The sequence below is a fragment of the Perna viridis genome, chromosome 10, assembly GCF_037379345.1.
Source record: "Perna viridis isolate PV_CMFRI_1.1 ecotype Kerala chromosome 10, ASM3737934v1, whole genome shotgun sequence".
Classification (NCBI taxonomy): Eukaryota; Metazoa; Mollusca; class Bivalvia; order Mytilida; family Mytilidae; genus Perna; species Perna viridis.
This window is the reverse complement of record NC_142454.1, coordinates 27,347,582-27,359,797: the sequence shown is the minus strand read 5'-3', so window position 1 is coordinate 27,359,797 and position 12,216 is coordinate 27,347,582. Positions and strand designations below refer to the sequence as shown.

Genomic DNA, 12,216 nt, shown 5'->3' with positions numbered 1-12,216 from the left:
ATTCAAGGCTCCCTTGGGTATTGTTTTGCAGCATATTTTCCATCACATTTATATATTGAATTATGAATAATCTTTTAAATATTGATTAATTGAAAATAGTTCATTTGCTGAACCAGTTAGGTAATTGAAATACGAAACAAAGCACAGTGATCACACAGCGCATCAAATAAAATCTAAATCGGATTTGGAATGAACAATGAAAGAAAATGTGTTGACTATCTTTTTTTAAAGATAGTACTTGTTTCAATTGTGGAGGGTTTAAGAATTTGGCCTTAGTCCCTGCCATTTTTTGCAGCTTATTTCTGTCTCGTAACTAAGCTTGCGTTGATGGATTTGAATGAAAATTGCACAGAGAAAAAAAATGCTTTGATATAAAGATGGATTTCCAGTGTAAGAAAGTGTAAGAGTTTTTTTTGCAAAGCAAAATTTTTTGAGCAGTGCCCATTTTAAATCTGACAAAAATATACAAAAAGACAGAAAAATAATAACGAGCCTTAACTCAAACAGGTGTGTAACCAGGGACAATATGATAATAAGAGTAATATAAAGTCCTTGGTGCAACTAAAAAAACACATTATTGGATGAATTTCAGTGGACATGGGAAGGAGGCTTGTGCATATTGAAATAAAATATTCTCTGATTTGTATATAAAAGCATGTAAATAACAGCCTTTTAGTAGATCTACCTACACCACCAAGGTAAACTGTGAGCAAATCTCATTAAAGGATAACTATGCTCCCAACCACAATAATCAAAATAGAAACAAAAGGTGTCCAACATGTAGTTGATCATGATATTACCAAATCCCACGGTATGACATACCTTTATAAAGTTGTCAAAATATGCAAGTGGCTGTGATAAGCACTGACACTTTGGGCATGTATGGTTCCAACCACCACCCCTTTTTTCTCGGAAAACATTTCCTTATGCTTCGATTAACCAGTTTTGGACCTATGTATATTGTATGCAACGTATAATGTGTTTATAATAAACTGTAAGTCCCCATGCTTACAAGACAAAAACTAATACAATGGATTCCACTTAATGGCATACCTGTTAATCTATTTATGCAATCGCATAATTAATTCTGCATATGATTTTATAAGTACTCGTATGCAGAATTAATGACGCGATTACATAAATGCAATTATGCATATGCAGAATTAATCATGCGATTGCATGAATAGAATTACGCATATGCAGAAATGATAATGCATACGCATTAATATATCTATGTAATAGCATTAATATTGAATTATGACACACAGTCCGCGCCATTATCCCCTGTATATTAAGTAGTGAGATCATTTGAAGTCCATGTGTCTGACTCCTGGTTCAAACAATCATAGACCTGTAATCATATACAGGTCTATGAAAACAATGAAACGGGTTGCTTACAACTTAATGTGAATAAGGTACTTGTAGAATCATGGTTCGTGAAGTCAGTTTAGACATTTTTATTGCGCGTTTCTTCTGTAATGCATATTGCATTACCTAAAAGGAATCAAGCCGTGGGAAATTCGTGAAAGTCTTTACCGCCACAGCGTTCTCATATTAATAGCCTGTTCGCCTAGAATGCGGGAGTTCGATGGTTCGATTTTACCAAAGTACTAATGTACTAAATCAATTTGTATCGATTGTTTGAATTTGTGCTCATCAAATAATCGTCAAATTGCAAAATAGGGAAAAGATCAAGGGAAGAACCGGAATCGACTTCAAACATTTCTAAACACAAACTTGTTGTAAATTGTTAACATTAAACTCTTTGATTTGAGACTATTCTGATTACGAATGACATTCAATTTTTCTTTAAAATATCACACAAAAAACCAACGTGGCATCGTAGCAGTGCACCAGTATGTGAAATATATAGTTGTCGGTTTACATGGAATACCTAGATGAACGGACACAACATACTTCGACATCCTGTAAAATTGAACGACAAACTACTAGTCTGCTTTTTCCAGTTTCTAAATTGTCAAGCCGAAATTCAATCTAGTGGACTCCAGATCGAAATTTTCTGTTAAATTATTCAAACTAGAGCCATCATCGTTTAAATCAATCCTGCCCTTCAATACATGTACCTCTCGTCTAACTATAATTTCTCAGTTGACAAGCTAAATTGAAAATTAAACACGTATGCATCCTGTAAATTGCCTAGTTCTGGGCACTTTTTTCTAGAGACAAGTACATTAACATTATAACACCGAAGTCTTAGAATATTTCAACAAAAGGTCTGAAGAAGGTAAAACTAGCCAAGCACTTTTAAGTCCTTCGAACACCAACTGTCCTACAACTCTATTTTCACGTTTTGAAATACCATAAAGTTTTTAACACATGGCTAATTATATAAATAGCCGAAGAGAATTAATATGGCCAAAAGCATATCACCGCAGACTGGCACCATTCATGAGAGAATTGTATTAGATTTACTATGTCACAATCCAAGCAAAATGCAATTTTTATTTGTTAACAGTCAAATGCGAAAAAGGTTCCATTTTTGTAAATGCTGTTGTTCTGAAATGCAAGAAACAGTGATAGATGCGTCAGAATGGTTTCGGGGGTTTGGTCACCCTTTGTTTGTTTGTTAGAACTTGGCCAAAATGATCGGAATAATGGGCTGGAACCTCTTTTTTTTATCAGATTCACCGCCCCGTTTTGTAAATATTTGGATCCACTCACGCATGAAAAATGAAGACACTTTCCTGTCATTTTCGAACGGACTGTGGCTTAGTTCTGTGGACCAAGAAGTTAAAACGCGGCTCCGCAAGGTGATGGACTATTAAAAAGCAGGGTCTACTGGGTTGGTAAAGTTCTCTTCCTGAAATGCATGAAATGTCTCAAAATCCTCTTTACATTTACCTTTTTAGGATTGATGGCTACACATAATTTCTTCGGGTTTCCTTCCTAGTTCAACATCAAATGACTTACCACACCAAATTTATCAGCGCGCCAATTAGTATGTTTATTTCGTAGGAAAAGTTGATTAATGTTTTTTATTGGCGTAAATAAAATGGAATTTAACTTGATATTTTAGGAAAAACTGTAATGGGACCTAAGGCAAGTACTTGCATTTGAACCTTATCGGGATATGCTATACTTGCTACAAGTCAATTTTTATTATACATGTAATAATAATAATAATAATAATAATAATAATTATTATTATTATTATTATTATATTTACTCTAAATATTTATATGTATATTGAACATGCTTTAAATTATCGCAGCAAAACTAAAATTTAAGAGATAGTCTATTTATAAATAACGCCCCATAAACGAATGGCATATTCCAGTTGTATATGTAAAAGTAAAATGAACCAGAGAGATTTGCTCCAGTTAATTTCCTTGCGTATGTTTAGCTATTTAGACAAAGGACAAAGGAAACTTTGAAAAGATCCGATTTGAGTAGTAACCATTAACAAACATAAAAAAAGTTTGAAACATTAGTCTGTAGCAAATTTGTCGTGTTGAACGTCACGATGATGTGATCTTTTCTCTTATGAACTGACGATGGTGGCATTGCGTATTACATTTCATGTTTTTGAAAAAAAAAGAAATCTCAGAAGTTTTTTTTGTAATATAAAGCACGAAAGCATAATACTAGATTGATCAATCGTAGTCTTTCATCGATTTTCAGGAAATAGCAATTATAACTCGTTGGTTAATATTACAATGGATGTCACAATCAGAAAATCTAGTCCTTTCATGGCTAAAACAATATCATAGCACATACAGTGAAGTACATGACAATTGTCAGACTTCCATTTGACAACAAACGAATAACGTTAACTGATGTTTATTCATATCTGTTGGCATCTTTCCTGTATTGATATATAGTACTTCTCTGTCTAAGAATCAGGCAAAATGTGTACAAGGTTTTGTACATGAAGGAAAAAAAAATAACACAGATTTTATTGCTTTATCGAAGTATTTACACTTCATAACCTCCAGAAAAAAAACATCAAAGCGTTTGTAAAAATCGCTTTTTTTAAGCTATTGATAGGTCAAATTTAGTTGAAATGCACTATGGAAAACCTTTTCCCGCACTTTTCCCCTATATAGACAGTAAAAAAATAATCTACATCAAAGACGCTTCAGGGTAACTTAAATAGCTTTTCGGTTGTTTTCTGAAATTATTTAATATATTTGAGGTAAAAAATACCAAATTGAGAAAAAAAAGGATGTGTCACCCATTGCCTGATTTTTACATAGAATGGTACTTAACTCTTCAACATTCAGTAAGTAACCTGGAAAAACGAGGGCAGTAATTACACACGTTTACATGTATTTCACGAAATAAGACAAGGTGAATATGCTTTGGTTAACACTAGTTACGTTATTTAAGTGCGTGGGAGCAGCAGACCTGCTGAAAAACAATCCGTCCAAATCAGACGTATTCCAATCATTCGTACCAACTATTTGGCAGAATGATGCCGTCTTGGTAATGAAGTCTAAAAACAACAAATCTTCTGATGTTAAGTTTGCTGATACTGAGATGATCCGAAGTTATCTTCAGTTATTTACTCTTAATCAGTAATTAATTCTTTATGCATTATGTTCAGTGCTTAATTTTTGTTTACTCATATTATCTTAATGTAAGATGATGTAATCTTTGCATTTAATGGTTACTTCCTGATTAAAAGTAATTGCAAAAATAAATAATACCAATCTTAGAAACCGGGGATGTGTAGCTCCTTCTTTCCTGAACAAAATGGCAGTGCATGTATTGCCGTTTTAATTGACGTAGATAGAATAGGCTCTGTTTAAGGGATAAAGTAAAAATAAAGATAGCCGACGCAGTAAAATTTAATTGTTCTTTTTACTTATAATTTTCTATATTACATTCACCAAAATAACATATGGCACACAATTTTAATTTTCGATAGTTTTTTTCGAAAGTAACTTAAGTTATCAGTATTTGGCCAATCGGGACACAGAATTGCGATCAGGTGACTTGCGTTTCCATGATATGGCGTCTATAAGGTCGAAGGGTAAAAAGCGAAACTTTATCGACTGCGTCGGAAAAAACACAATGAAGGCAGACGCTTAGCTACATGTGTAGAATTTGAAGCCTTCAAAATTCAAATGATGGTATGTACATGTTAATAAGAGTTTATTTGTCCTTTAATGGCGTTTTGACAAAATAAAACCAATAAATAAATAGACAGAAACTATATACAGATAAAATAATAATAAAAACACAATGGTTTTGGCACTATGAACGTCACTCCGAATAGGACTGTTGGCTATCACTGTTACATCCATCAGAACTGCTGGTTGAAGGCGGGCGGACTGTAAAGAAAAAAATTGACAATAAATATATTTTGGGCTATCCCAAGACACTTGAAGAAAAGAAAATTAAGAATTTTCATCCGGCAAATCAGCAAAAAAATGTAAACTAATTAATATATTTGTAGTAAAATGCCCAAGACAGGTTAACAATTAAAAGAAACTTCCATAGATTTTTTTATTCGGCAGGGTGGTTATTTCTCACTGACTACACTTTTTATTCTAATCTATCAAGGGGCACAATGACCTAATATTCATATAAATTAAATACCTACTTATTCTATAAAAGGGTCAACAAGAATGAAGAAGTTTTGTCTAGTGTATTGCTACAAACAAAAGAAATATTTTTTTTCTAAAATATACTAACCAAATTTAGTAGCCTTCTTTTTTCCCTTTTCTTTCTTTTGTCTGGCTCTCGCATTCTGGAACCACACTTGTGCCACCCGTTTATGAATGCCTGCTCTATTTGCTATTTTCTCCATCGCCTGAGAATCTGGATTTATCTCCCTTTGGAAGTGCGTCTGGAGAATTTGGATTTGCTCCTCGGTAAAACACGTACGCGGTCGTTTGGCCCTTGGTTGTGATCCATTGGTTGGACTGGTGCTTTGTACTGGTTCTGGAATACTACTAGCACCTGAAGAATAAGTATTAAATTGAATACAACACAATCTCCAGATAGGGCTATTCAGGAGTGCCGAAGTATACCACATTGGAAAATTGATATTGTGCAAAAAAAAGGAGACGGTGGCCAATAATTTGAGATTATGCATTGTATCAGTAAACAAACAAACAAAACAAATAAAAAAATATACCTACATATAAACTGTTACTACTTCTAACAATCAAGCCCAGTCTCAATGTAGTTAAAGAGTAACCAAGGGAACCAAGATTCTAGCGGAAATCAAAACAATGTAATCCAGGAGTAAGACCAAACGTGTAAAACAGACACACACAACAAAGAACATAAGATAACCAAAATAATACATACAAATAACAAAAGTAAATAAGCAACTTGGACTCCACTAAAACTGAGAGCATGGACCAGGTGCATCGGTAAGATAAGCCTCCTCTGCTCTTCTAGATACACCTGCCGAGTGCCCATAAAATATATAGTCTGGGGTAGACGAAAGAGGAAAGGAGAACTATGACACGTTGAACAAACCAGATTTCATAGTGCAGGTGAATACATCGTAACGATCCAGGAGTTCATGATGACGACCATAAAACATCTGTAGTGATGACTTCAATCATGTAGCAACATAACACTGTACCAGAAGACTAATTTCTAAGAAGTCTAGGACGATTCAAAAAGTTTGTGTAGTTACGAAAAGCTCTGACATAACGTATGAGTTGTGATATGAAAACGCCTTACGCATGTACTGAAGGGATGTTGCCACAGATGAAAGAAAAGTTGACAATACGGAATGAAAAATCATCGCGTTTGTCGTAAAGTTTAGTTATTAGTTTTGCTTTTCCATCGATCTTCACAGTGTCTATAGTAACCATTATCTCAAGTTAAGACATTATCGGATGTTTTTTTTCTTTTTGTGTTATCTTCATCAGTAAAACGGTTACAGACACATGCTTTATACATACATGTGGGACTACCAGTGTATAATACAATGCACTTATTCAGACAGAAAAACAAAATTGCGCAACACTTCAAAAACACTGTGAGGTTGAAATATTTGATGAGATGGTATCGAAAAAGTTTAGCACTGTCAGTTCTAAATTTATAGCAACTGTATTTCTAACTTATGATATAAAACAAATATCTGTCAGAATCTTGAAATATCCAGCCATTAATACATAGCTATAGATACATCAAAGGAAGAAACTTACCATCAGAACTATTACCATCAACACACTCAATGAAATGTTGTTTACACAAGAGTCTTTTTCCCTGAAGTCCGAACTCTTCTCCGGTTGATAATGGTTTGTCACAAGTTTCACAATAAAAACAAGCCACGTGATATATTAAGTCCCTGGCCTTTCTGACCCAGTCTTCGCCTCGAATGGTTTTAAGGCAGTTAGCACATTCTGTCCGGTTGAATTCTCTGGAAAAATAATTGACCGAAATAAAAACAATGTTACATCTATCTCAAGTATGCTGGTGTACAAATGAAGATCATGCGAATACCGGCGAAATATACTTATTATGAAGGTGTGCACGTGCTTGTTGACATAAACCCAGAAGCAGATTCATAGAGGGGCCGGCGTACGCCTCCATCCTTAAAAATGGGGAAAAAAACTTTTGCATGAAATCTTGATTTTTCACAAAAAAAGTGGATCCACCTCTGTAACCAGCAAGCATTCAAAGGCAAGCAATACATGTACATTGTGCTTATGTTCTAGGTGTACACTAGTTTAGTCGTACACGTATATGAATTTTAAAATACTTTTTTTTTCAGTATTCTATTTTGAATAGATAATCGAACTTACCGCGAATGAATGCAGAAAATTATCCAGCATCTGGTGCAAATTCATAGGGGAGGACCAGTCATACGCATTCTCTTTAAAATATTATTTTTTAGGTTGCAAAATTCTGAGCATAAAAGTTTCTTGGTTTGTTTCACTCGACCTTTAATTCTATTTATGCCCCAACCTGAAATCCAGGATCCGCCTCTGGGTATACTTGAAATAGGCGATCTAACGGCTCATATTAAATTATCACACGGAGACACGTTTGAAACTTGAACAAAATGTGCGAAGAATCAAGTTGGACCGATTAGAACATGATCTTTTTCACACTGAAGTGAGAAACACTGCTATATGTATATGTATGTACAGCTGTATAAAACACGACAACAGCACAAGTTAACATGCATGTAGTAGCAGTAGTAGAACTATGCAACATATATAATAATAATAATAAATTACATTATATCATAGAAAATTCTAGAGCTTTGAGAACTTCATGAAGTCAATATAATATAATGTAAATGACCATTTTTTAACTGTAAGAAAAGATTTTTCTACATATGTATCACTTGATCAATAAACAAGGTCATGAACTTTAAGCCGCGCCCCTTTTAACGGCTCTACTTCTACCAATAATAATTATTCTGTCTGAAAAAAGCGTGTGTATTGGAATAAATTAATATGAATTTATAATTAGTTTTGCCAAAATATTAAATTATAAGGAATGCAACTAATATCTAAATAAATTATTTTGTATAAATAACATTGGTACGATTCACGCATAACGTAACCTCGCGGTTTATTCTGCGTAAATCGAACCAAAGTTCTATATACGAGATAATATATTTAGTTATTAGTTACAATTCTCAAATATTTCTAAAAAAAAGGTCCTAATCCATAGCATTCTTTGATCGCACTTGTATCAAAGTAGGTCACGTGTACATCGGTATGTATCTTTCTGAACTTACTCATTTTTGCAGAACACGTTTCCATCTTTGATATAACATGAGGTATCGCGATCCAGTCCAGTTTGGCAGATGGAACATCGCAAACAATGCACATGCCAATGCCGATCATTCACTTTGAGGAGGTGGCGATCAATTATCAGGTCACCGCAACCATAACATATGTCTCTCTCAGTCTGAAAATAGAAAATAAATAAGAGGAGTGTTCGAATTGAAGTACCGTATCCCATCTGCAGTATTGAGTTTCAAAAACTTGGGTCAGGGTTCAGAGTTCTAAAGTTCCTGTACAACAAACGTTCAACTCGGGGTTGAAGCTCCCCATTTCAAGAGATAGGCCCTTGTAGAAGACCGTAGGGCAAAGGCAATCCCACTAGTAAACCACAGGCGCCTGTGTAGAGAGATAACTGGAAGAACGTCGGGCAATGCCAGGCAATCCCATTAGAAATGTCTACGATATATAGAAAATTATGGTGGGACTGCCATTGCCCGACAATCTTCCAATTATTTGTACATAAGCGCCTGTGATTTATAACCACATTCCGAGTTTTTTTGAAGTGATCAAAGGACATTTTTGTTCAAGATGCATTTTAATGTTTTTTATCTGATAATAAACGCTTCGTTTTATGTATTGGCCATATATGTATCGCTCAGGGATCGCGCTGGACTTCGCCAATGTTGCAAATTGCGATTTTTTTTATTTGATCTGGCGACAATAATAACCTGCTGGCGATTTTCTTAGTGCCTAGATTTTGTATATTAAAATTGACAGGAAGTTTATCTCCACTACTACTGTAAAAAATGAACATAAAAAAAATAAAAGTGTGAGCTTTGCCTTTTATTATTCATCTTTGTTATAACAGTGTAAGCATGTGTAAAACTTCTGAAAAGTTTGAAGTAGCACTTAAAATAATTGAAAGCAACAGGTGCTTACAATTAGTTTTCACAACGAAATAACCAAGGAATTCAAGAAATAAAAATATACAAATCATCTAAAAAACGTCTTCTGCAAAAATAACTTCCTCTAAGAATCTCAGTTTTATGATAATATATCAAATACATAAAAAAACGTCTTTTTTCCGTTCAGTCTCTTGTATATTGGTTTCAATTCCAGGAAATCTATGATTTAGAAAATTTCAATGAAAACAAAAAGCGTATAAAAATACATGAAATTTTCCCAAAGTCTTTTATTTATTTCACATCTGACCAAACACAGAACTCTAAGCTTGCTTGTTATTGATTTCTACGAGATGAACATGATGCCTTCTTCACATCTAATACAAAACACGTGTGGTAATCGATCCATGATAGTACGTGTGCTATTCCAAATAACCTAAATAAATGGTAAACAAAGAAAAAAAATCACATCAAAATATTAAAATTCTCAAATATACCAAAATTGACGATAATTATACCGATAATTACAGGAATCACAACATCAACATGCAACTTAATTCTTACCATTATTTTGGCATCGATTTATCGCTACGATCACTAATTTGAATATAGTAGTAGATAATTAACACATATTGAATTCGCAGCAAGATTCCACGGTGTGTTTTTTAGTCCTTATCTGAATTCCCCGGGGGATCTGTTTATCCGAACAGCGAATTGTGTTTACTGATGCAGTGTTCGTGACGTAATGCAGACCGTTTGCTTAGCATCTGGATTTACAGACTCATAACATGCGCCTCCGTGTGTGAAATGTACGCGTGCTGTGCATGTGTGTACTCTTCTATGGAATTTCAGGAATAAACATTAGTTATTTAATCCTCTCTTAGTCGCGTGATAAATGGATTATATTCGATCAAAATAAACAATCATACATTCTATTAACATGACTTATCATAAATTTGCGTATTCAATGATATTATATTTTTCGCAGTTTTGCGATGATTTTGGTTTGTGATACCACCTATGTTGTGGCATACATGTACACGTATTTACTACAAAACAGTTTTACAAATTAAATCGGATTATGAATTAAATATATATATATATATTTTTTAATTTTTGTTTTTGTGGTAAACGATACTTTTTCATGTTCTCTCCTATAACCAAATTTCAATTCCACGTTTAAATTTAATATCAACGTTACTTCGAATGAAAAATAACGGTGTTGCTTAGTGGGCAGATGGTCCAGTCGTTCATTATTTCCATCTTTTGTTCGTTCAGGTGTGAAACTTCCTCTCTAACAGAGATAATGGTTTATTGACATAATTAATAATTCATACAAACAGGTGAGTTCCATTAATGTATAAGAGTCATCGGAAAACATAGCACGATGAAAGTAGAAAAAAAATCAATACAGCTTTTCATGAAAATAAAGGAAGGATATTTGAACAATAAATCAACTGTAATTACCTTTAAAAGTGCTGCTATTGAAAACGGGTAATGGTCCAGGGAATTCGAGTCTTCGTCCGAAAGTGTAAAATTTCCAGAATCTTCAAAAATATGCGTATGCAACTTCATTGTGCAGTTTTTTGTACAATTTTTTTTTACATGTGCGAGCTCTCCTCTCTCCGAGTTCAAGTTCTGAATGAATAACGCGTGCCTCGGTTATTGATAAGTATTGTTCAGTAGTCACGGTTGATTTGGCACGTGTGTCGGGTATTCGTTCATACCATCTGACAGATCGACCCAGGGGTCACGCAAGCCATGCGTATTCGATGTCAAATATGGCATTGTTTATTTGTTGTGTAGAGATGTGTGAAATATACAAGCATGTTCCTGCTTAACACAGTTTATTTTACGTAATATAAGACAGATATGAAAATGGGTGTTTTTTCCTAATAATCCCATTTTATACATTTAAAAAAAAATAATCCCATAAAAAAAATAGTCTGATCAATATTTTTGGAGGATGTAAAACCAGAGACCTATAATATTTTTAGGGTAATCTTTTTTCTGCCTTTAAAAAAAAACCAAACAAACAAACTTGCATCTATATTATGGAATTTATTGTACATTGTATATATGCAATACAAACCCTCACATACATGCCCGTGATGATTTCTTTTCCGGTTTTGTAGCGCTGCCAAATACCACTTTAAATGTATTATTCAATTGTGGTTGACAAATTTATACATGTTTTGTTTTCTTTTATTTTTTTAATATTATCTCCACTGATCGAGATTTCAGAGTGAAAAAAAAGAATGAACAACAATAATTTTGTAATAGAATTTTATCAGATCTCATCAAATCAAAGTAAACGCCGGTCACACTAAACAAGGAAAACTTTGAAGTTTTGACAGAAGAAAAATAAGAAGCACAGCCAAATATGACAGAAAAGTACTTTAAAATAGAAAACTATGTTTTGAAAAAAAAAGCTGAATTTCAAGAGTCATCGTATTGTGAAACATGAGTTACATATTCCAGTTTAAAATTGACATTCTCTGGAAAAAATAATAGACCTAAGTATAGGCAAGTGAAGGTCCAAGCGTCTTAACCTTAAGATAAAAGTAGCTTCGAGAACACCACCCTTTTTTCTTAAATTTCCCAATTATAACTTCATTAGGACATATATTTTCTAAAACAAA

The 12,216-nt window shown here is 33.7% G+C and overlaps 1 protein-coding gene across 2 annotated transcripts; it reads right to left on the bottom strand.

Moving 5' to 3' along the window:
- Positions 1–5,101: 5,101 nt before the first annotated feature.
- On the bottom strand, positions 5,102–11,218 carry LOC148605206 (LIM/homeobox protein Lhx6-like). 2 transcript variants are annotated; one of them, XM_088550012.1, is made up of 5 exons: positions 11,042–11,218; positions 8,684–8,856; positions 7,137–7,351; positions 5,662–5,928; positions 5,102–5,297 (listed from the first exon to the last, which is right to left on the bottom strand). In XM_088550012.1, the coding sequence occupies exons 1-5, from the start codon at positions 11,147–11,149 to the stop codon at positions 5,230–5,232; spliced, it is 831 nt and encodes a 276-aa protein (XP_088406138.1). In that variant the 5' UTR covers positions 11,150–11,218; the 3' UTR covers positions 5,102–5,229. The 2 variants fall into 2 exon arrangements, with proteins under 2 accessions (XP_088406138.1, XP_088406139.1); XM_088550013.1 differs by lacking the exon at positions 11,042–11,218 and adding an exon at positions 10,139–10,355.
- Between the last annotated feature and the right edge of the window lie 998 nt (positions 11,219–12,216).

Coding starts and splice junctions, on each gene's coding strand:
- LOC148605206 (XM_088550012.1), bottom strand. CDS start 11,149: ATGAAGTTGCATACGCATATTTTTGAAGATTCTGGAAATTTTACACTT. Junction 5,929..7,136: donor TGATGGTAATAGTTCTGATG/GTAAGTTTCTTC, acceptor CTTATTCTTCAG/GTGCTAGTAGTATTCCAGAA. Junction 5,298..5,661: donor AAAGAAGGCTACTAAATTTG/GTTAGTATATTT, acceptor TTTTCTTTACAG/TCCGCCCGCCTTCAACCAGC.